The sequence below is a fragment of the Dinoponera quadriceps genome, unplaced genomic scaffold, assembly GCF_001313825.1.
Source record: "Dinoponera quadriceps isolate SergipeBrazil2010 unplaced genomic scaffold, ASM131382v1 scaffold113, whole genome shotgun sequence".
In the NCBI taxonomy this organism is placed as follows: Eukaryota; Metazoa; Arthropoda; class Insecta; order Hymenoptera; family Formicidae; genus Dinoponera; species Dinoponera quadriceps.
The window spans coordinates 2,152,370-2,176,518 of record NW_014554899.1 but is presented as its reverse complement, the minus strand read 5'-3'; the positions used below and the strand labels follow the sequence as shown (position 1 = coordinate 2,176,518).

Below are 24,149 nucleotides of genomic sequence, written 5' to 3'. Positions count from 1 at the left end.
CTTTATGATTTTATATTTATTTTATATTTAGTCATTTATTTAAATTTATGATCGGTAGGGTATATAATATTATAAATTATTAATAAATTTGCTATGTAATAGTGGTTGTATTACAACAAAATCCTTTTCGTCAGAAGAATCAAATAATGCCGTGTGATGCGCCGTGTTGTTTACTACACTCTAGCGTTTCAGCGGTGCGGCGAAAACGAACAGATCTCTTCATTGCACTTTGCACTGAACTATTCTGTACTAGTCTTTCCCAGGGCGGTTTAGTTCAGTTCAGTGCAGTTCTACTGCAGTTTTAGTGTAGCGAAAAAAAACAGACCTTTATACTTTTCACGCTAAAAGGGAAGATTCGGAACTCCCTAGTGTTTGATTACAAATCTCCTGCAGCGTGAAATCGTGAAAACTATAAATTTTCTAATTCAAAGATATTTGGAATTTTCACATTTCCGTTCTAGGGAAAAATTACATGATCGATATCTACATCGTGAGAATGTATCGGGATAACTCGAGATTCTCTAGTCGGAAAGCCATCGACACGGACTTATGTTGCTCGCAATGTGCGTACCCTGCCGCGACACAGCTCTGCCAACGTCGGGGCGATCAACGACCCAAGGGAGATAATAATAATGATAATAACGGAGTAACTATCACGATATCTTCATCGTCAATCGTACTCGACTGTCATCGAGGGTAGACGAAGATGCGGCTGACGCGCTTTGTCGATTCCGTCATCCTCTTGGAGTGAACCGTGCCGGTTGCCGAGAAGTCGCGGAATCATGTGGCCGTTGCGGTTGGAGATGACTCGTGATGAGTGCAGAAAGTGTTTGCGATACCTCGGTAAGGTTATGTGGCCCGAATAATCGCGCTTGCTTTGTTAGCGTACAGAGCTTGCCGAACGGCTTCTCGGTTCTCGCCTTGCTAATTTGTATGTACGTTCGTATGAAAGTTACGTAGGAAATTGATGCCAGACTGCCCCACGTGTCTGTATAATGCGGCGAAAAGAACTGAATCTCTGCTTTATGCGTTTCTCGCAAAGCGAAGCTCGAATTCGCTCGAAATTCGAAGATACGCACATGTTAACGGTGGACACGATTTCGTATGGAAGTCGCATTTTTATCTTCCATTTAGCGTTGAATCGCGAGTCTGCCTTTGAATAACTTGGCGCAGATCGGCGTCTTTTCGCCTGGTGAATAATGCTCGAAATTAGGCAGTTTCATCTAACATTAAAGGTAATGCTAATTTAGGAAGTAAAGATATAGTTCTGGGCCCATATTTCTATACCCACGCTTATAGCCTAAAAACGAGGTTGTCTTCATTTTACCATTACCAAACTGCTCCTTTCGTATCGCATATGTAAAGTACAGAAATAGGAAATCATGTTTAATATTCAATCGAAATAAACATACTGATATATTCCATACATGCATGCTTATTGCATTTTTACGTTTGCTCGAGAATATGGCAATTAACGTGAGACAAGATTAATTTTTTTGTAAAGTGAGTATTTAATATATTATTTCATAAAATAAGTAATCCTGAGTATATACGATACTTTGAATGTATCATAAGTTAAATTTAACAAGTGTCTCATGAAATTGTGTATATATGGTGACTGTGTTGCATGATGCAAGGTTAGATATTTACAACTAAAAATATTTTTTTTAAGATTATATTTTTTAATAAGATGATAAGATGATTTAACTATATTATCGGTATCAGAATATGGATTTGTTCTACTGACAAAAGTTTGGGTTTTATATATATCTAGATATGTTCTATGCAACCATATTTATTTACAATACTTGAGTAATTCTTCATTTTTCTTGCCTTTATAAGATATATCCTAACATAGTATGTGGTCTTTGTATATTGCAGAATTAGATGCTTATGGAAGTATAGTTTCCGTCTTACGTGCTCAAGGTCCTTTCACCAGTGAGAAGCAGAAGTTGTTGCAGGAAATTGCTAAAATGTTAAATATTTCCAACGAGAGACATCGTGCCGAAGTACGGAGAGCTGTAAATGATGAAAAGCTAGCAACAATTGCTGAACAGTATGTATTATGCACAATACTGAATTTTCAAAACTCACGAATAAAAAATATTAATTATATGTGTATAAGAGAAAATATATCATGATACTTAATAATGATATAACATCGTCAGACAGTTGCATGCATGTGCACGCATATGCACTACAAGTTTTATTTGGTCATGTGAATAATTTAAAATTACTCTAATGCAGGCTTAATGGTCCAAATACTGGTACAGATTGGACCATCGAAGGTCGCCGGACTATTCCTCTTTTGCCAAGATTGAAAGCGCGGTCGGCATTCACGACGTTAGCCAACAGCTTGTCTCTCGCAGCAGCGTTCGCAAATGCGAAATATCCTGACAGGCCGGATTTTACTTCTGGACCGTTTGAAAACATCACAGGTTCTTTAAGTGAGATATATAATCATGAAGTTATATTAGAAAAAAAACCATTTCATGTATTAGTGGCAGTTATACATGTATTGTGTTAACAGCTGCCGAGACTGAATCTCAATCCGTAGTAAAAAAAGAGGAAGACTTATCTGTTGACGCAAAATTATGTAACCTTGGAAATGAACTCGATGACAGCACAACCTTGCAGGAAGTATGTGAAATTACAAGAAATTGTGCAAAATTCTTCTATGTGTTAACAATTGTTAGGACATATCTCCCTGCTTATCGACGATAATTTGCGCAATTTGCAGAATCTAAATTCAAACGAGGTCGGGGAGCTGGTAGATAATAAAGATGCGGACGAAAAAGTTAGCGAAGCGCCCAGGGTATCGAAACTTCTTGGGAAACGTAAATCCCCCTCGCCGCTGCCGACAGCGCCGTCGAATAAAGTTCTGATAGTGTCATCGGATTCGTTAGAGACGCTAAACCACACTGTCACGGATAAAGTGACGTTCGGAAATGATGTTGAAGAGCCACAGGACACCACGCAGCATCAAAATGTTAAATTAATCCCGTTAGCCGTCGAGATCTCAGGTTGGTATTCTTGTCACGTGTATTTATTGCTTCAATGAATTCGTATCGAATATTTATATCGATTATTTGGACACAGGTTCTAAGGAGAGCGGAGTGTCGGAGAACACTGTCGATCGACCCTTAGTTCCAGCAAATAAGCATACTAGTACAATAATTTCCGAGTGCATAAGCAACGCCAACAAGCCTAAGACGATAGTAAGCTTCGTGCAGAACAAACTTAGTACAAAAGTAACGCCGGTCACGTCGAATGATGCAGACGCACAATCTCAGGATAACGCAAGTACGCACGTCACGAATTCGTTAAATCGAATCTGATTTTGTGAAAAATGAAATGTCCTAATTAAATATACCGCGACGACAGAGGCCTCTGCGCGTATCACATTTCCAGACACTCCTTCTGATTGCAGATAACACGCAGAAAATCGAAAAATCGGAAAATACTAGCCTAAGTCCGTCTTGCATAAAGCGAGTGCCACCGGCCGTACACACCAATACAAAGCCAGTAGTGTCTAAATCAGTTATATCAAGTAAGCTAGTAACGCTTGTTCGTATTGTCAATGAAAATTAAATGCTTCCGACAGCGGTTGAAATTTTTCATGCATCTTGAAGAGTGCAGATCACACAATTCACAAATTTTTCAGGCAATACACATCGAGTTATGGCTGTGCATCCTGGCACTACAGTGTCCAGCGGCCCAGGGCCACCTCAAGTTAAGCAAGCTGCCCCGCTATTAACGTGTAAGAAATGGCCATCCGAACAAAATGCGACTTTCAGTCCGCAGTCCACTGCCAAAATGGTGAGTGTCATGTACAATCTCGTTGAAATCTGTCCGTTAATCATTTGTCTCATTAAAAATCTGCATGCGAAAATAATGATGCTAAATAAATCATATTAAATGGCCGCCACGATGAGAGAAAATCTGAGCGGAAATAATATAAGAAGACACTTCGCTACGTGTACAACACCTATGTATTGTGTGTATCTTTCAGAGTGTTACGATAAATTCCACAAAAGCTGTAAATATACCTCATCACTCTAACACTAAATTAACCGCTAAAACTAATGTGATCGTTATCCAGAAGGGTCATGCAAAGGGTGTAACATTGTCACACGCAGGCAAGGTATACTGATATACAGATCATCCGTGTTGTTCCTGGATGAATCAGAAAATTCGAATGGCAATCACTGAAATATAAGTATACTGGGAGAGGTACTGCTGCATATAACGCTTATGGACAGAAAACATGCCTGAGATAAATGTCTAGAGCAACTTATCTCTTACTTATCTACCTATATACCTATTTCTTTTTAAAGAGAGCGATATACGACAAAGAAGAAACCCGAAAGTTGACATCTCTGTCGGCTTCACTTTTCGAGGCTTATGCCTCTTCCCGTATGGAATATATTTCAGCGGTAGCAACTGACAAAAGCCGTGCGTCGAGACGTCATCGCACTGACGACGTTTAATGTTTCAGGAAGTATTAGGAAAGGTGATAATGGGAGGCAAGAATCTGTGTGTTACAAGCCAACATAATGCGAGCTCGGTTAATGTTCTACCGCATCACGTCTCCCTGAACGGAGATCAAACGCCAACGACCACGTTGCCGGCCGTAAACCCACCGAATGCAGATTCTGTCAAAACGAATATAAAGGTAAGGCTCTGGCAGCGTGTGTATCTTCTTCACGACTGTAGTTTAACTCGTAATCATTTGTAATCATATTTTACAGTCTGGAAACACGATTGTGTTCAATCTGCAGGACGTCTTCGAGAAGACGAAGGTTCTTTCGCAGCATCTTGAATCGTCCGGTGTTCTTAATTCGGAACCTAAGACTGTGATACAAAGCAGGTACACGCGCCTCTTAACGGAAGATTCCAATAGCGACGCGGGCACGATCGACGGGGACTCGTCTCCAAAGACGGACTCCGTCATCAGTTCCACGGCGGAGGAGAAACAGCAGCATAGGTCAGTTCAGAAGAGCAGCGGTACGAGTGGCAATAATACGTAGCATCGTGCTCGGATGTAACAGCTAATCTTTCTCTTGTAGCAAGAATGAAGATGTTAACGCGAGCGTAAATTCTCAAGTAGTAAATTCGCTAGATACCTCGAAAGTGCCGGCAGCTGAGGAAATACTCAAGTCGACGCAACTTGCCAATGTAGAAGGTATATATTGCATACGGACACGCATGCATCCATGGGTGTTAACAAAATTTCGGGGGGGGGGGATCTATTTTCGCGCAAATTTTATTATTATTTACACAAATTTATTATTATTCACTCATTTATTGAATTTATCTTTACATAAGAAAGATTTATTAGTAATTTTCAATAAAAGATTTTTCAGTAAACCCTTTCAGCACTTCTTGTTCCAGCTTCCTTTTTCAGTATATTCATTTTTATTTTCAAAGCATTGCTAATACTTTGTCATTGATTTTTAATTACAGAACATGTACATTTTTGTAGCTTTTTTATGAAATGTAGATTTTAATACATCAGTTACATTTTTTATTACTTCAATATTATTATTTCAGTTACATTATTTGCTTTTATGCTTTTCATAATTTATTTCTCCTTGTCAAAATTTAGGAGGGGAGACAAGCACCTCCTCCTGTTCTACTTTGACTACGTCCATGCATGCATCTCATAATGTAATTTTAACTTTAAGCGATAAAAGGCGAAATCACTCTCAAGATTACAATCCCGATTTACGAAACGTTCTATATTCACCCGAATTTCTTTGAATTCTAAATATTCCAACTTCAAATATTCTGAGGTTGAAAGAACCTTCCTCCGCGCAGATGATGCTGAAAACGATACTCGGACGCAAGGATCCAGCGAGGACGCGGACATGTTCGATGCGACGGCTTTGGAATCGACATTGGACGCGAACTTGGAGAGTCCCCAATACCTGGAAACGGTGACCGTGAATCACGTGGACGAACGTAACGACTCGTAACGACTAAGAGGTACCGACGTTACGCACGTCGTACGGCGGCAAGGCTGATACTTTCGTTTCGAAAGCGTACTGATACATCTATTTTACGTAAATATAAATACATGCGCATGTTTCTATTTATATACGTCTATTTTAACGAGATTTACACACACACACATACACACACACGCACACATACACACGCTTACGTTTGCTCCTTGGAAGATCCGATGATTTCAACCGGAAACCGGAACAACCTCGATCCCCCGAGCCTCATTATTCATTTCGTAGCGTAGCACGAGCGAGGCGATTTGATCATTTGTAAAAATGAGATTTCGACACCGAAATTCAATCATACTGATTGATGCTAGTACTGTGTAAGTAAGTGCCAAATCGCGATCTGCTGTTGATATAATTTACATATTCTTGCGAGAAAAGGAAATAACCATGACACGCGCGTATTCATTGCCCACGTTCAGCAGAAAAAATTGTTCAGTGAACGTTTAATGATTATTACTCCTGATTGGTACATACTCCTAGATCCATCGAGAATCTAAAAGAATACTTCCCGTTTCTATCACCATTATTTAAACCTAATCGACGATTGACATAACGGAATCAATCAATCGTATTAGCCAATTAGCTGAACCGATCAATAGAATTGGACAATCCCATTTGAGTTATTAATCGTCGTCGATTAGATTTGAATCATGATGGAAACGGGCATAAGGGCATAAGTTTCACAACCTCCGATTAACTTAATCCGCTGATTATTCCATTGGAATCGACCAGTCGCATTTGTCGTTAGGCAGAATTGGTCGGAAATAACCAATCACGGTTGACACTTAACCAGTCGGTTAAGTTAAATCGGAGGCAGTGAAACTGGCCTTGAACGCGCTCACTGAACTTCTTTTTCTCGGCAGAACGCAGCCGACTTTCTCAATTCCAGCTCGCAACGCAAATTACCGATCGTTCCTAGGTGACCGACCGATTTTTTATTCTACTTTATCACGTGACTTTCCTTCCTATTAGTTTAGAAGAGGATTGCAAGCCGGAATTGTGTCGAGATGCATTTAGCGCTAAATGTAGCTGTCCGATTGCTCGTGTGTTTCACGAGAACGAATAACAGGCAGCTTCCATCAGCAGCAGCATTTTGCGTAGCTCTTCGATTCCGAGACTTGTTTCTTAATTGCGTGTCGAATCGGGAGCCCTGCGGCTACGTGTAACGTTGTAGAACAGGCGGCGCAAGCCGAGACATTTTGCGTGTTGCGAGAGGAGTGGTAACCGGATGTGTCAAGTCTCACGCACATTCGAAAATTGTTTCGTATTTCTGCCCGTGACTAGAGTAACACTTGGAAATGTGTAAGACTAAACGTTTCTGTATAATGTGATATTATGGTATTAAGTACTAGAAGTTTGGTTCTATGAATCTGTCACTTGCTCAGACTTATTACTGTCGCAGCGGCATTGTAAATACTTTGTAAATACACCGCAGAACTTGGGCTATTGTGCGAAATGCTCGTTTCAGAGTGGATGCAGGTGACAACATTTGTGTGTACACGTATGTATGCATATATATATATATATATATATGCACACACATATATCGCATGTATGTACATATATGTGTACACATAACAGTACCTTTTCCACTCTATCGCCATTAATAAAGCGCGTGAGTGTTAATCGAAACTCTCGACTCGATATAGTTTTATTAGTTATTTTATCGTAGGTACCGCGTTTCTTGCTCTCTCTCTCTCTCTCTCTCTCTTTCTCTCTCTCTTTTTTAACGAAACTTGCTCGTATAGAGCGAGCCAGCAATCTATTGTTCATTAAAGAGCATAATTAGATTTAACAGGGAAAGAGTATATTTTTTCATAAGCGAAGTGACACTGCCCTTCGATTCGCAATATTGCGGTGCTCTGTTACTCAGATTTTTTTACTGTAATCGTGCATCTTTACGCAGGATTTCCGCCAAATTGCCAGGATACCTTCTCGCCTAAATCGCTGTAATATGTAAGCAGCTATTACGCGCGATCGTGACATTCGCCTCAATAAATGAACTGGATCACTGATCATTGGTTCAATCGAGCATATTACACATATGTATTGAGCGTCGGATATACTAGAGGGTAAAACGGAGTAATGGCGGTCACCTAAGCGGAAACTCTCATAAAACTGGTAAGAAATGTCGGATTCAGAATCTGCTTAATATAATAGATATCTAAAGATGTTTACTATAATATAAATTGGTGCAAAAAAATCTATAAAAATATCTACCGAAGAAGCACAAATGAAAAAATAAGATTTGACGGGATTGCCCTAATCTCGAGGTAATGCTAATCAGCAATATTTACAGTGTATAAAACTAGAGAAGACAAATTTCGCAAAATATGCAGCGAAAAAGTACATTTCATCGTCTCTGTCAAATTCTCCACAAAAAGAACATAATTTTTAATCCCGGTCACTCCAGCACCGACTGACTTGCACTATTCAAATTACATGTTTTCATAATTAGATTAACCACGTTGTAATGATCCATCAATTCAAAAAACCAATATTTCTACCGTATATTAGGTTTAAATGACATTGTAGAAAACAGTGCAATAATTTAGCATGAATAAACGTACCGACTTATTACGTGTCATTAGCAGCGATTCTTAAGAAAGAAACAGAAAAGAAACAGAAAACAACAAAACAAATTTTCCGCAATAACTCAGCCGTGAACAATGCTAAAATAGCAATGTTTTGTCTGATGCTTCCTTCGATCCTGCACAAAGGACAGATATTTACAAGATTCAATGCGTATCGACCACAGTTGAGATATAAAGGTGACCGTCATTACCCACTGACCGGTATTTACCCCATTCTCCCCTACCTTCCATCTACGAAATCTTGAACTTTTTTATTTATGATTAATTCTCAAACGATAGCGAATGTCTTAATAAATTAAATTGCTATTTTTTGTTAAAGTTCAAAGAATTATTTTAACATAATTTCAGCTTAAGGTTTTGTTACCGAGATATATGTTTTAGATCATGTTGAATATTATGAAACTGTGCAAAGATATAACATCCGGTCAATTCGGATGAAAAATCTATCGGTAAAAGCTAATGCAGCTGAAGTCTGAGAGATTCTATGTACAATATCGTACCGGTGCAACATATGTACAGATATAAACAATATTTATAGTTAATTCCGGAAGAAAAATAAAGGTATTTAAGCTTGAATAAAACAGCAGTTTGTTGGTTCTTTGCATTCCCGATTGTTAACTGATTTTTATTCGCATCATTGAAAAGACTTTTTATGCACGGACTAGGTAACACCGAGTCTTAATATTAAGAAAAAAATGTCCTTACATTATTGTTCCCTTATAATGAGTTTGTAATAAAATATCTTAAAAGATTGAGGAGTAGCATTAATTAATATGGACGAGGAGGCGGACCACCACGCATTAAACCCGGAGGTGGACCTCTCATTCCAGGCGGCATCTGTGGACCACCACGTGCTATAGGTGGCATTCCAGGTGGCATACCTGTAAGACAATTGATTGCATGATACGATTATAGATATTTAACAATAACAGAGATGTAATCACTGCAGCAATTAGCCTCAGAAATCATATATTGCTCAAAAGAATTGAAATACCACCTTGTCAAAGGCCTGTCATCACTGTCATACTTATATCATTTAATAAATATTTTTAAGTATATCAAATACTTCTTTTGTGACTCATTTTAACTCTGTTGCTCATATACATAATTCAAACTTTATATACAGCTATTTGACAAAACTATTCAATTAGTATAAATGTCTAATTGTTTCGAGTAGTATGATGATAATGTTGATACTATATCAAACAAAAACTAATAAAAATAGATAAAAGAGGATAGAGAGGAGAGAGGTGGGTCCAAAAGAATCAAATATCGATTCCATATAAGAAGACTCATACCCATCATTCCCGCTGGCGGTCCCATCATTCCTGGCGGAGGTCCACCAACTGGCATACGCGGAGGACCACCAGGATGAATCTGTGGAGGTGCAGATACCTGACCTCTACTACCTGGTGTCATAATCTGCTGCGATGGTCCTCCGACGCCTCTGACAGGTCCCTGAAGACCAGCTGGTACTCCCGCAACACTTGCCGGCATACCTCTGCCAGCAGCACGTGCCATACCAGGTCCCGGTGCAGCTCCAGGGATCGGTACTCTAGGTAATCCTTCTTCAGGTGGTGGTGGACCTTCCACTGTCAAGGAAACTATATTCTCACCACGTAGAAGAACAAATCCTAATACACGTTTCTCTTCCCTCTCCGGCTGCTTGGTATTTTTTGGTTTGATCTTGCGAAATTCCTCGCAGTCACCAAGAATCAAGTTCATATGCTTATCAAAGGCTTTGAATGTGCCTATGAATGTTCTAGAGTCTTGAAGGATGATTCTGACCCTATAGTTGATATGCTGTAGCATCTTATTGTTCTTTCCAATCGTCTGAAAGAAATTGTAAATAATTATATAAAATATCGATTTTTGTCGAATATATATTGACTCCTCCCTACATGTCTGCGAGATATTACGGATGATTGTCTTTTTCATTCATTATAACCTCGACAAAACAAAATGCCTAAAATGTCAACTTTAAGCCTTTTTATATTTGACAGTAAAGATTGTTCTTTTTAATATATTTACTCATTATTTTAAATTTATCCGAAACATCTTAATTCTCCTTTGACAAAGGCTTTCAAATTCACAATATTCATTGACTTTTCCGTTTTGGTTAGGGAAACAATAAACCAAGCCTTACATTCAAAAAATTGAAACAATCCAGATTAAGGACTATAAAATTATAATTATTTTAATAATATTCAAAATTTGATTGTTTACCATTTTGACGAATATGTAGAATCAGGTAATATATCAAAAATTTCTTTGCGGCGTTTTACCGCATAACCTTCCTCAGCTCTTTAACACTGAAATGGAAATCAATAGACCGCCAAATATGCCATTTCGGATCCATGTTCATGCTGATCATCTTCAAGTTCTTGGTTAAAAGAAAAATCCCTAGAATTCGGTTTGTAGACACTATAGACGTATAATAACTAAATCGTGCGGTCCCAACATCTTCCTTTGATTGAATGAGAAAATAGAAAGAGATAGTTGTTGTACCATTCCGTCTTTTTCTAAAGACGTGTAGTGGAAGTAAAGAATCCTTTTATAGGGCAGGTTCCCTATAAAAGGACGCTCGCGTCGTTACGAGCGTTAAATGCAACACGCCTATAATGGGGATGAAATTCCCGCTTCATACATTATCAGACGAAGACAGAACAGTACCCGTACGTCAACTATCTCTTTCTAATTGACGACTCTTCGGCTGAATGCGCAGTCTAGTTATTATACGTCTATGGTAGATACATTCCAGTGTCCCAAGGACGATCAAAGTTGCGTTCGGAAACACCACACTGAGGAAGAAACAGCATATAATTGGCTAATCAAGACAAAAAGAGCTCAGGAAGAAAAAATTTCTTTATCATGATTAGTCAATTAAATGCATTCCCGAATGAAAGATTCTTCTAAGACTGTGGCTCTGACAATGACTCCGACGTTAGTTGAAACTTGGTGATTGTGGCGAAAGTATCAGAAGAATTTGTATAAAGTGATTTTATTTGAACCCCGGCAAAAATGGATTTCATAAGTGAAATCAGCTCTAGTGAAGACGAATTTTGTTTTGATACGGTCCGAGACGAAATCGATTGTATTCATAAAGAAATTAGTGGGATAGAAAGTGAAAGAAGCGATGAAGATGATGACATAGCAGTGGGTGTAAGAAGTCGAAAAATCAGAGTAATAGATAGCGAATCCGAAAGTGACAGTGGTGCCCCACAAACCTCTGATAAATCAGAATGGACAGCTTGTGATGAGTCCAGGGAAATACCACCCAGAATAAAATTAAAAAAGCGAAAGACCTGCAGAGCCACAGGTATCCTTCAATGTGAAGGAACCTTTGCATTTTTTTCAAGATGTTCTTTACCGACGAGCTAGTCGATCAAATAATAGCAGATACAAACAACTATGCTGCGAAAAAATTAGAGGGAAGGACGCTATTATCACGGTCGCTTTGGCAAACATGGTACAATGTCACGAAGGAAGAATTTTGGGCATTTATCGCAGTGATTGTAAATATGAGGACAATGCCATTGGTCAATATGAAAGAATACTGATCAACAGACTCAATAAGCCACATTCCATTTTATGCGAACACCTTTACAAGAGATCGATTTACCCAAATTTGTTCGATGTTACATGTACAAATAGTATCGGCACAAGGTAGCAACATTACAACACGTTACAGCTCATAACTGGCTACCTTGATTATATAAACTCAAGACTTTTGAATCATTTTACCCAGCGAAGAAATTTGTGTCGACGAATCTGTCGTAAAGTTCAAATTTCATTTATTACATATAACCCACAGAAACCGACTAAATGGGGCATTCGAATTTATACACTGGCAGATTCCAATACGGGTTATATTTGTGGAATTTTACTTTACTATGGCAGCCTTACAAGAGAAACATTGATAAGACCGGACCTTCCAGTATCGACAAGAATCCCCTTACACTTATATACAATGTTATTGAATAAATTTTCAGGTGCGCAGGGACATCACATGTTTACAGATCGATATTACACTAGTTACATTTTAGCTAATGAATTATATAAACTAAAGTGTCATTTGACTGGGACAATATTAACTAATGGAAAAGAGTTGCCAGATGCAATAAAAAAACCGACAACTTCCAAAAGGAAAGTCAATGGTAGCCTATCGTAAGAAATAATAATGTGATTCTGGCGTGGAAAGATAAGAGGATCGTCACGCTATTGACAAATTATCATAATGCAGAAATGAGTACCGTTGAACGAATATTCCGGCATAGTGTTCAAATTGTGATTAGAAAACCTAATGCTATCATAAATTATACCAAATTCATGGACGGCGTTGATCTGGCAGATCAGTATAGCTCGACATACTGCTTTATGAGGAATTTCCTGAAGTGGTGGCGCAAACTATTTTTTTGGGGATTGGAAATTTGTTTAATTAATTCGTATATTCTCTACAAACAAGTAAAAAGGCAGAGAAACGAACAGCCACTTATACATTTGCACTTTCGAGAAATTTTGGTAAACCAATTGAGAGGAGATTTTCGACAACCGCGAGGTCGAGCTTCAAGATCGACCTCCAATTCTGACGAAATTCGGCTAAACGGAAAACTCCGTGTAATTCTTACTGGTACAAAGAAGGATTGCAAAGTTTGTTCTAGTCGAAACAAACCAGGTGGGAGACATGAGACGACCTATTACTGCGATGCATGTCTAGATAAGCCAAGAATGCATCTTGGGTCAATGTTTTATAAATTATCATACGAAGCTAAAATACAGATCGTAATTTTTGCAAAATTATATTCTTAAAGGTGTAAATATAGATAAACTATCAAAATATAACGTTTTTGTAAGATAATTTGTATATAAGATCATTTTATTGTACCCTGTAAGACACTCGACACATCTGCGAAAATCGCCTCGTCCTGCTACCTCACCCGGCCGAAAAAGTCGTCGTCAAAAGGTTAAGTATATCTTAACATTATAGAAGTCGTAATGAGTTGACAATTAAAAGATCTTGCAATAACTTCGCGTTCTTCATAAAGATACACTATATTCAGGATTGACAGAAATTATAAACTTGACAGTTTTACAAGCCCGATAAATCACACGTTTCTCGTTGTTGCGACGTACAATCGTCTTCTGTAAATTTAGACGTTTCGAACGATTTGTCTGTAAAACTCGCCAGTATGCGTGCCGAAGAAAAGGAAGCCGTCAAAGTCACGTCTACTTCTTTCGAAACGGACGATACTAATAACCGTACTTTTAAGTATCACGAGCAATTTCAACAAGTGGAGAATTTTCGCATATTTAGCAAAGTAAAGCCTGAAATAAAAGGCATATTAGATAAAAAAAAAGTCAAATTACATTTATCATTAGATGAAAAAGTCAGATTTATCATACACGATAAAGTATATCTAATTGAAAAATGACAAATTACACGTGTTATAATATCTATAGATTTTGGATAAGTCGGAATGTACGAACGGAGAGGACAAATATCTCATAAAATTGACGAGTTCATCCAAATCAATCGGTACAATTGGCACAGAAAAAATCTCGACCGCGTCAATCGAGGCTCGAAAGAAATCGGATGTTTGGGAACATAAAACAATATCAGATACACGAAATACAATTCGACGAGTCGAACGTATCTCGTGGAAGTACAAAAATCCACACAGCCTCTCCATTTGTGATCGTACGCGTTATGAAAAATCCGAATCGGGTGAATATCAAATTATCAAGAATAAATTCATGAAAGTAAAAATATGTTCGTGCAAACAATGTTTGACATATTTTTTTATATTTAGCACAATTCAATGTAATGAAGTTCTTCTTTTCCATAGATGACATTCTGAAAAAGGACGAACCTCAGGAAGGAAAAATGGGACGAAGCATTCTCTCTGATTATCGAGAATACTTGGCAAACCATCAGGAATCCTATCGCATACCAGAAACTAAATATTCATTTGCTGCCTTGATCACAATGATGGCTCAGGTCACAGTACAATCTTTGTGGGCTTTATTATACATGTTCATTAACATCATCCCTGTTATTCAGGTAATTACTGCAGAGAATATCTCTAATTTTTTCTGACTATACTAAGATGAAAGTATAGCAAATTATGCTGAATATGGGATTCATCCTCAACGATTTTGATCTGGCATATGTTAGAGAAACTGCTCCTTTGAGTAACTTTTAGAAAATTAGCTATTGCTCTTTTGTTTGTTAAAAAGTTATTAACAAAAGTAAGTTTGAAAAATATAACATTTTTTTTCAATACTGGAGGATATAATTTGCTAAAATACACATGTTAGTGGAGGAGGGGCTTTAAAGAGGCTTTGCCTCTTAAAAATGAACAAAGGCCCCTAAATGTATTACATGTATCCATTAGATTGGTCAATTATTAATTAAAACTTTCGTTTCGTACAAATATCGACTATTTCTTTTATCATAATCCAACATCTACGTACTTACTCAAGTATGCCAACAAATACATATAACATATTACAATATATTTTTCAAATTTCTTTCGTTAATGATATTTTGACAAACAACGAACGACGGTTGAAACTTTCTGAAGGTTACTCAGAGGAAGGTGACCCTATAATATATGCCAAGGTCAAAGTCATTGGGAATAGGTCCCCTATTCGACATAATTACCGAAAAAATATAATATGACGCAACTCCTAGATGTTTTCCTTCATACTGAGGTTTGTATTGGACCAAATACTCAACATACGGAAGACGAAGGATCTGCGCCAAATGACGGTGAAATTCGCGGTACTCGCCGTGCAGTTGCTCAGCATACACGTTTGTCTGATATTCATACTTGGCTTCATCGTCTTCCCAATTGTGCAAATGGCAGTCAGCATCGCGGTGAAACTCGTGACGAGCAATTAAGACAAGCCAAGGACGGATTTAACACGAATTCGTCGCGTCGCGATACGCCGTAAAGCGTAAATAAATCCACCACGATGTCAGCCTTACAGAAATCCATTTAATTTCGAATTAGTCTTCTTTTGTACAAGTACATGAGCATGCGTGATAATCGCGAACGGAGATCTCTTTTTGCGATGCGACGATCCTCTTTCGGGTACAAGATTCGCGATTCGACTTCAAAATATCGAGCGGAGGGCAAATGAAGCCACGAGGATGAGGTACGCTTAATAGATGATAGCTACGAAGATCGAGAAGACGAGGAGGGCCAAGGATGGCAGGATGGCGTGGCTCGCCGCACCCCATCCGCATTCCAGCTCCGCTTTCAACGTATTCGACAGCGACGCGTTGTTCTTATTCACGCAGGACGTCTCGCGCAGATCGTCGTCCCAACCGTTGTCCCAGCAGCTGAATTCGTCGCCTTCCTCGCGCTCCACGTTTTTGGACTTGTCGTAAGAGGCACAACGATCTTCCTGGTACTGTCTGTGCTTCCTCTGCCACACTTCGATCCACCTGTGCAAGTGTAAAGAAGCAAAGCTCGTAGTGAATTCGATCATCCGCACTACATTGGATTGGTGCATACTGAAGACTGTTCAGAGTTGCCAGATCGTCGGATTTTTGAATCGTGATTCACGTGGTGGAGGTTTACATAACATCACATGAATATAAAACCTGCAGCACACAATGTTGTTTTTATAGTGGATTGTTTGCGTGCTGGGAATATCGCGTGATTGGTGCATTTATAGAAATTATGTGAACCATCCAGAAATCCCACGATCTGACAGATCTGAGACTGCTATACATGAAGCAGTTATTTTAATGAATATGCACATAAGCATTTTGGATGATTAGACACCTAATAATTGGCCATAGTTATGCAAGAAAGATCCAACCCACAAAATGATTTTTGAAATTTTCTTATCAATGAGTCGTCTATACATATTCTTACATAAACAAAAAGATCCAAGCCTTATGAACGCCTAAAATTAATTATAAAAAATAATCTTTATTTTCCACTAGTTGTATCATTTTTTACCAATTGCATCTTTTTTATTCATTTTTTTTTTTCAAGATTTAAGCTTGCCAGTGAACATCCTTAAAGAAAAGAAAATAGACCGTGCTTGACTTCTTGAACAATTGTGAGGAATCTCAGTGCTATTTGTATTTTTTAAATCATGCACCGAATTTTCACTTCTTTTCATTTTTCTCGAAACGTGCTCCATGTGGATTGGACCTTTCTTGCATAACTATGGCTAATTTATATTATCATGTTATTTAGCAGAATATTTAATTATTTCATCAAAGTGCTTATGTTATGCTATTATACTTTTATACGTAGCGGCTTTCAATGCTCCCTAATCCGGAGTGATATGGGTACTCAAATTTGCTATTAGATCTGCTGTAATAATGTCAACGTTTCGAGTTCGTTTCGTCGAGTTCATCGTACCCAATATCGCAGTCGCAATTGAGATAGCTGCCGGCTAAACGGAGCTTCATGAGGAACCGTTCGCCCGGCACTCCCGGCTTGTAACCGGACGACGGATTGTGCAGCGTTCGAATGTCGCTGTCGCGAATTTCCACCGTGACATTGCGCACCCGTTGCGCATTGCTGAAAGTCTCCCGCGACATGGTCTCTATGCTGCTGTTGTACAGGCCGAAGTGAAGATGTGGATTTTGCACGCCCTGGAGAAATCATCGTGAAATTTCGCTTTACGAGAAGAAGAGAGCATCGTGAAAAGATGAGAACTTACACGCAATATCTCCGGATGTACGGTCTTCAGGTCTCGACCGGTCAACGTGATGTTGTACAACTTGTAAGGGAATTTTCCCCTCATTTCCTTCTCTAGATCGGTGTCGTTCTGGATCTGCGGTAATCACGCTCGAATTTAGCCAAGCTGACTTTGCTTGAGCATTAGGTATTACACGCGCAATACTTACGTCAATAAGCAGATGCTTCAGGCCATGATTGTACTGTAGAATATTGGGAAAGTTGAAGTTTTTCACGCCGTTGTAGGCGGTGATGTATAGCTTGCGAAGCTTAGTGGCTTTGCAGAGTGCACCCGCCTGCAAAAATTCATCACAGTTCGTGTTTTGTGTTCTAATAAGTGTTTCTATTATCATGGTTTAAATCTAATCGATGATTATTAACTCAACGGAATTGACCAATCGCGCTGGCCAATTAGCTGGACTGATCAATGCGATTGGTCAATTTCGTTGTTCGAGTTCATCGTCGATTAAACTTAAACTATAATTGTAGAAACGGGCATTAGACGGGTTCTTCCAGATTCTTTGCAGAAGACTCTTACTTCAAAGAGCGACAGAGTGAGTCTTCGTATGTCCAACTCCTCCAGACTGTCCGCCACGCCTAAGAAGCTCGTATTCGTGATAGCTGTGATGGGATTGTCCGCCAAGTTAAAGGTCTTCAACTCCGGCAGCGAGTGAGTGATCAACGGTACCACTGTCAAGTCGTTGAAACTCAAGTCCAGGTAGTGAAGAGACGTCAAATTCGACGACATTTCTGCGGGTATTGACGCCAGCTCGTTATGCGCCAAGTATAAAGTCTGCAGGTGTCTCAACGGCAACTCTGGAACCTATCCTTGGCCGATTACGAGCTGTTTTATGGTACTCATCGCATCACCGATCAAACACTCACGCTCAAGAGGGAAATGTTGCTCAGACTGAGATACAGGAGCGTATCCTCTAGACCGTAAAACGTCCTTCCGCGAGTTTCCAGAATGAGTTGCTTATTGTGACTCAGGTCGAGGTGGGCCAGATACGGCAGGTCGGAGAACACACCGTCGTCCAGTCTGACCAGTCGATTGTACGATAAGTCGAGCCACACTAGACCCTGTATTGTGTATCAAATTTACACTAATTAAACATGACTGTTAACAAAAGAACGAAGAGTGCGCATTGCAACTTAGATTCATTCCGATATGAACGCATTTGCTAAGACGCATCTGCTACACAGATAGAAATTATTCAGTTTCCGATCGTCGTTAAACGACAAGTTACAGAACTTGAGATTGGCGTTGGCAATTTCTATTATTATTCATTGATTTAATTCAACAATTACGTCAGGCAAAATTTGAGTATTTTTATTCCCCTCCTCCTTCGTCACATTTTGTCACCAAGTATTTGGACCCTCTTCAAATATTATATCACATGTGGAATTACCCTTCCCCCTCCTCCTTCAGCCATCACATCCATCACGAAAACTAATAGATTCCCCCTCGTGGCATGACGTAATTATTGAATGACTCTTTGGTCGGAATTCAACGAAAATCACCCTAAGTCTGAATATCGTATCGGTGTTGTGAATCCCCGACAAGATGTTCCAGGACATGTCCAAGTTCGCCAAACTCGCGGCGGAGGTGAGCGACATGCTCTTGATGGGCAGCCTTGTGAACTGATTGTGCGAGAGATCGAGGCTCTCTATGTTGGCGTCGATGAACAGATTATCCGGCAGGGACCTCAGTTTGTTGTGAGATAGGTCAACGATGCGTAATTTCTTCAGGGGTCTCAATGCCTCCGCCGGGATGTCCGTGATATCGTTCCACGAGAGAAGGAGCACCTGCAGGTTCTTCGTGTTCTTGAAACAGTCGAAGTCCACTTCGTATAGCTCGTTGTGTCGCAGGTCGAGCCACTGTAAGTGCGGCATGTTGCCGAAGATGCCCTGAGTAATATTCTTCAGTTCATTGTTCGACAAATACAGATGGGTGAGCGAATACTCGACTGGCTTGAAGTAGTACTTCATGATGTCGGATATGTTATTGTAGCTCAGATCCAGGACTTTGATATTTGATTGCACGTTGCCGCCGACTGGAAGTAGAGATTAAAACGACTCAGAGATTTCGGGAAAATCCATTAATATAAAATTACAGCGCTTATTAATACAGAAATCATAAAAGTATGTAAGGCAATGCAGTTTGCTGAAAAAATTAGTTGAAACGAGACGAGAAAAAATGCGAACACGCGATGGGTGTGAGACTCACTGGGTGGTGTGAAAGTAGTGCTGTTTACCCACAATCTCGAGATCTCGTTGTGGCTAACGTTAACTTTGAACGACGACAGTGTGCCCACCTGATCGAAGGAGGCGAAATCAAACTCGTTGAGTTTGTTGTACGCGAGGTCGAGAAATTCCAGATCCGGTAGATTCTGAAACGTTAAAAATGTATGCAGCAAATTCCCGAACTTCAGGTTTAATTTTTCGACGTACGTAATATCGAAAATTGTAAGTGTGGAAGAGAAATTCTGCTGAAGGTCATTTTGACCCCAAATTCCTTACAGAATTTATGGCCGAAAGCACATATGAACATTCTAGTATGTTCTGCGAGACTTTTGCCGCGTACACTTGAATATCAAATTACCTGGAAGGCTTCATCGGTGATGTCTCTAATCTTATTGCCGCGCAGGTTGATGTACTTAAGCCGGTTCATATTCATGAAGGCTCGCCTCTCAATCCTCTCGATGGCGTTGTCCTCCAGGTTGATTGTCATTAAGGCCGACAGATCGACGAACGTGTGGGTTTGTAGGTTCTTCACTTGATTGAACGCGAAATTGATTTCCTCCAGCGTGGAGTGTATATCACCCTGTGAGACGAGCGATCCTCTCAATAGGTGGGCCAGTACTTTTCAAGCGAACAGATGACTTACTTGAAAAGTGCCCTTCGGTATGTTGTCGATCTCGTTATCCTGCAGTTCGATGCGCTTGATCCTCTTCAGAAAGTGGAACGACGTGGCCGGCAAAGAGCGAATCTTGTTGTTGCTGAAGTCGAGATGCTGCAGGTTCGTCAGCGACTTGAACGGTCGGTTTGGTATCTCGGAAATCGTGGACGAGAGGCCGTGAGACATCTTCAGCGTCAAAAGAGAGTGGCCCACCTATAGTGCGAAGATACGACAAATTGGAAAGTCGCAAAAGATGATGGACATTGCGAGAGCAATAGAGGACGCATTTACCTCCGAGAAAGCTTCGTCGTCTATCGTCGATATTGAATTCTCAGAGAAGTCGAGGTATTTGATCCCACGCACGTGCATGAAAGCGTGGCTCTTGATGGCGTTCAGATTACTGTGAACTATCCTAAGCTCCTTGATGTCCATACCGAACTCCAGAAAATCGTCCGCCGACAGAGTGGCCTGCGGCATTCGCGAGATCGAGAGGAAGCGCAGGTTTCTCATTTGTCGTAGATCCTGAAGGGAGATCATACTGTTCTGCTTGCCGCTGAGATCCAAGTTGTACAGGGAATATTGGAAACCGTTGAACACCTCGGCTGAAAAAGCACATCGTGAAAATGGTACTTGGTTCACGATTAACTGCCCATATAATATATAGCCTAGCTATTATTAATAATTAATTAATTATTAATTTATCCAATCAATAATTTATTTATTGATTAATAACCAATTTATTAATAATTAATTGAGCATAATTGTTTAAACAATAGTTTCGAAAAGTGCGTTATTTACTTGGCGAGAAGGTGTCGATGTGATTCTCACGGAAGACGAGTGTACGGAGAAAATCGAATTCTTGAAACAGACGATTCGGCAGCGTGGTGATATTGTTTCCTGAGACATCCAACAACTCGAGAGTCGACTCTAAGCCGGCGAAGTTGGCCGAGTTCACCTCCAGCAGATCGCAGTCGCTCAGGTAAAGCTCGCGAATGCGCGAGTCTCTGAATGTGCCCTCCTTTAATTGCAAATACATGAAAATACGTTACTGTCAATTATTATAATCGTCATATATTTCTATATTATTTTTTATCATATTTTTATTATACTTTTTATATTATCATATTATCACATATAAAATAATACTTAATACATTACATTTTAATTTTTCACAAAAATCTTTCGGATAGCTTCAATAAATGTTCTGTCAATTTTCACGCAATTTTATATCAGTTATATAACTTGTATACTTCGAAGTCGTACCTCGATCATCATCAAGGGGTTGCCGTTGAGATACGTGCGGTTGACTTTGTAGAAATGCTGGAAGTCACCAGATGCGAGCATATCGATCTGATTGTAATCCAGCTGCAGAACATCCAAGGACATCTGTATGTCTTTGATTTCCGGTTCTTGTTGGGCCTGCAGCATCTTCGAAATCCTGTTGTAGCTGAGATCGAGGACCTTCATGCGCTTTAGCAGGGACAGTTGAGCGTACGGTACGTGCGTCAATTGGTTATCATTCATGTAGAGGTGCGTGAGGTGCGCCATCCCGTCCCGGAACACCGACGGATCGATCTCCTTCAAACTGTTCTCCCGGAGATCGAGGATCTCCAGGTACGTAAGGCCGGCGAAAGCGTCGGCTGGCAGTTTCTCGATCGCATTTCGCCCCAAGCGCAGGGTCTGCAGAGAATTCTCCAAGCCGCGCCAGTTCTCCGGAGCGATACGCGATATCTTGTTGCCTGCGTAAATACATGATGTAGATGAAGATAATTTTCAATTGATGTAAACGCAATTCTCATCAAGAACGAAAGGCGAGCACCTGTGAGCTCGAGAAGCCGCAGTTTTTGCAGATGCCTGAACGATTTGCTCGGCACGCTGGCGAGCTGGTTGTAGGACAAGTCGAGCTCCCACAGTGATCGCTCGAGACCTAGAAAGGCTTCGTCTGGGATGTCCGCCAGCGGATTATGCTTGATCTGTAGTTTGTAAAGACCTGAAACACACGGTGTGAGTCGTCGGTCAGATTCCTGGCGACACAATTTATTTAGTTTAACACGTTCCCTGCCGAAAACGGTACATGTTGTTGAGCATGATAAATTATAATTATTTAGTTTATGGTTTCTTGTGAATTGGAAAGTTACTTATTGCAAAAAAGTGAATATTCAAATTATAAAATGTACAGTAGAACAAAATAAAATAAAATTTATTTTAAAGCTGAAAAGTTGAAAAATAACAAATAAGATGTTGTAAAATAAAACTGAACACATTAAAGAAACTATAGATCTTAGTATGAAACAAGTAAAATATAACTTTTTTAAGCATTTTGCGTTTATAATCGAATATACGATGTATTTTATTCAAACAATCTATACATAGATACGGTTTGTTGAGACAATCCTCATAAAATGTTACTCATTTTGTTTTAGCTTTAATATTTTCGGTACCCAAATTTTCAACATTTTAGTTATAGCAAAAAGTGCAACGTCGTCTTAGTACCGGTTTGTCTTATCGGGTTATAAGAACTGAAAATTTATTATTACGCTATGTGTACAGAAATCGACTTACAGTGTTTTTAAAGTGTTATAAATACGATAACAGAGTACTAATTGATGGTAAAACAAATTATTTTACTGTATTTTGTTTCTTAATGACAAAAATATCAGTTGGCGTGGAACGTGTTAAAACGAATAGTTATAAATGGCAATGTGCAAAAATTAACGTTTTAAAGAATAACTAAATGATTCTGGGTATATTTTAAAACTAATAATATATATAGGACACTTTCGTAAATTTTTTAAAATATAAAATCAGCAAGAATGAGCGGTCAGAGTAAATGTTGAGACGAAGTTTCTCCTGACTTCTTATTTTATAATTTTGAAACTCAGCCTCCTACCGGTGTTTATGAGGTACTGCGGTTGCAGAAATCTGAGTCCGTTGTTCTCCAGCTGCAGCATAAACACCTTGGACGAGTTAATCGGCTGCGGTATTCGCGGCATCGGCACATTGTAGCACGCCACTATGCCTAGGTCAGGTATGGCTTTCGAGCAGGTGCAGAGCGGATTGAAGAAGCACGGCGGATATTGAACGGGTAGCTCGTGCATTCGCGCCACGGACGCCCACAACATCAACAGAAGGGTGACGATCAGCATAGCGTAGGCGACCTTCACCAAAGTAAAGAGCTTCTGCAAATCATCGATACTGCAAATCGGATTTACTTCCAGATATACACAGCACGTTCGACTCGAGCTGTGGATACATTTCCCTTCGAGACTTTTATGTAAAAACACGAGTTTTCTCATCAGAGTCAGTGACAGCTTCTTTTTCACGCAGGGAAGCGTTTATGCGACCGAATTTTCAATGACGATCAAAGGAAGAAATCAGATGTGCGAATAATGATCGATAGATTTTACCATGCTCCGGTAGACCAATCCCGCGAAGTTCCGGCGTGTTGTATTCTCGGTGTCGTCGAATAACGAAACTCCAACTGACGCTCTCTCGCGCAGCGAGAGTCGAGTGTGCCAGCGTGGTAAGGCTTCGTGTGCTCGCTGACAGTCCCGGTGCTTCTCTTTACCCGATTACTAACATGATATTCCATTAGGCGGCGATCGAATAAAGCTGTGCGTACAAAGCCATTTAACCGACCCGTCGCGGTCAGTAATTATACGAGAGTAAATTTCAAATGAAAACCTTAAGTGTTATTTTTTCATAATTTTTCATCGAGTAAAAGTAATACATAAAACTGTGTCATTTTTCTACCGTAGTAGTCTCCATTGCGTTTGAGACAAGTTCTTCAGCGCTTAAAAGGTACATGGGTCCTCTAGAAAAAAATTCTGGTTATATGCGCAGCCACTTTCAATACAATGGAGACTACATAGAAAAATGATACAATTGTATACAACTTTTGCTGAATAAATTATGAAAAAAATATTCAAAG

General features: G+C 39.6%; 4 protein-coding genes across 9 annotated transcripts; 2 read left to right on the top strand and 2 right to left on the bottom strand.

Annotated features, from left to right (window-relative positions):
• Nucleotides 1-626: 626 nt before the first annotated feature.
• Nucleotides 627-9,158, top strand: LOC106742608 (protein EMSY). Of its 4 annotated transcripts, none has more exons than XM_014615738.1 (13): nt 627-843; nt 1,882-2,056; nt 2,248-2,438; nt 2,531-2,640; nt 2,741-3,023; nt 3,100-3,303; nt 3,431-3,550; nt 3,665-3,819; nt 4,013-4,144; nt 4,499-4,675; nt 4,752-4,987; nt 5,070-5,185; nt 5,821-9,158. In XM_014615738.1, the coding sequence occupies exons 1-13, from the start codon at nt 783-785 to the stop codon at nt 5,976-5,978; spliced, it is 2,118 nt and encodes a 705-aa protein (XP_014471224.1). In that variant the 5' UTR covers nt 627-782; the 3' UTR covers nt 5,979-9,158. The 4 variants fall into 4 exon arrangements, with proteins under 4 accessions (XP_014471224.1, XP_014471226.1, XP_014471223.1 ...); XM_014615737.1 differs by having other exon boundaries at nt 629-843; nt 2,248-2,447; nt 5,821-9,156; XM_014615740.1 differs by lacking the exon at nt 5,821-9,158 and having other exon boundaries at nt 628-843; nt 2,248-2,447; nt 5,074-5,179.
• A 40-nt stretch (nt 9,159-9,198) lies between these two features.
• On the bottom strand, nt 9,199-10,956 carry LOC106742609 (small nuclear ribonucleoprotein-associated protein B). The gene is made up of 3 exons (XM_014615741.1): nt 10,838-10,956; nt 9,910-10,444; nt 9,199-9,492 (listed from the first exon to the last, which is right to left on the bottom strand). The coding sequence occupies exons 1-3, from the start codon at nt 10,838-10,840 to the stop codon at nt 9,380-9,382; spliced, it is 651 nt and encodes a 216-aa protein (XP_014471227.1). The 5' UTR covers nt 10,841-10,956; the 3' UTR covers nt 9,199-9,379.
• A 430-nt stretch (nt 10,957-11,386) lies between these two features.
• Nucleotides 11,387-15,531, top strand: LOC106742559. The gene is made up of 4 exons (XM_014615632.1): nt 11,387-13,929; nt 14,072-14,336; nt 14,458-14,672; nt 15,306-15,531. The coding sequence occupies exons 1-4, from the start codon at nt 13,801-13,803 to the stop codon at nt 15,513-15,515; spliced, it is 819 nt and encodes a 272-aa protein (XP_014471118.1). The 5' UTR covers nt 11,387-13,800; the 3' UTR covers nt 15,516-15,531.
• A 61-nt stretch (nt 15,532-15,592) lies between these two features.
• Nucleotides 15,593-24,134, bottom strand: LOC106742557 (chaoptin). 3 transcript variants are annotated; one of them, XM_014615629.1, is made up of 16 exons: nt 23,626-24,134; nt 23,109-23,397; nt 22,038-22,208; nt 21,482-21,957; nt 21,017-21,236; nt 20,510-20,820; nt 20,207-20,431; nt 19,922-20,143; nt 19,547-19,709; nt 18,841-19,373; nt 18,205-18,399; nt 17,858-18,142; nt 17,490-17,615; nt 17,303-17,416; nt 16,999-17,234; nt 15,779-16,064 (listed from the first exon to the last, which is right to left on the bottom strand). In XM_014615629.1, the coding sequence occupies exons 1-16, from the start codon at nt 23,626-23,628 to the stop codon at nt 15,779-15,781; spliced, it is 3,855 nt and encodes a 1,284-aa protein (XP_014471115.1). In that variant the 5' UTR covers nt 23,629-24,134. The 3 variants fall into 3 exon arrangements, with proteins under 3 accessions (XP_014471114.1, XP_014471115.1, XP_014471116.1); XM_014615630.1 differs by having other exon boundaries at nt 23,109-23,376; XM_014615628.1 differs by having other exon boundaries at nt 15,593-16,064; nt 23,109-24,134.
• Between the last annotated feature and the right edge of the window lie 15 nt (nt 24,135-24,149).

Excerpts from the sequence above, each read along its gene's own strand:
- LOC106742608 (XM_014615737.1), top strand. The coding sequence starts at position 783 with ATGTGGCCGTTGCGGTTGGAGATGACTCGTGATGAGTGCAGAAAGTGT. Across the intron at positions 2,057-2,247 it reads CTAGCAACAATTGCTGAACA|GCTTAATGGTCCAAATACTG; the intron begins GTATGTATTATG and ends ACTCTAATGCAG. Across the intron at positions 4,988-5,069 it reads GAGGAGAAACAGCAGCATAG|CAAGAATGAAGATGTTAACG; the intron begins GTCAGTTCAGAA and ends TTTCTCTTGTAG.
- LOC106742609 (XM_014615741.1), bottom strand. Across the intron at positions 9,493-9,909 it reads ACCGCCAGCGGGAATGATGG|GTATGCCACCTGGAATGCCA; the intron begins GTATGAGTCTTC and ends ATTGTCTTACAG.
- LOC106742559 (XM_014615632.1), top strand. The coding sequence starts at position 13,801 with ATGCGTGCCGAAGAAAAGGAAGCCGTCAAAGTCACGTCTACTTCTTTC. Across the intron at positions 13,930-14,071 it reads ATTTTCGCATATTTAGCAAA|ATTTTGGATAAGTCGGAATG; the intron begins GTAAAGCCTGAA and ends TAATATCTATAG. Across the intron at positions 14,673-15,305 it reads ACATCATCCCTGTTATTCAG|ATGTTTTCCTTCATACTGAG; the intron begins GTAATTACTGCA and ends CGCAACTCCTAG.
- LOC106742557 (XM_014615628.1), bottom strand. The coding sequence starts at position 23,514 with ATGAGAAAACTCGTGTTTTTACATAAAAGTCTCGAAGGGAAATGTATC. Across the intron at positions 21,237-21,481 it reads ACCCCTTGATGATGATCGAG|GAGGGCACATTCAGAGACTC; the intron begins GTACGACTTCGA and ends TTGCAATTAAAG. Across the intron at positions 19,374-19,546 it reads CACTACTTTCACACCACCCA|TCGGCGGCAACGTGCAATCA; the intron begins GTGAGTCTCACA and ends CTCTACTTCCAG.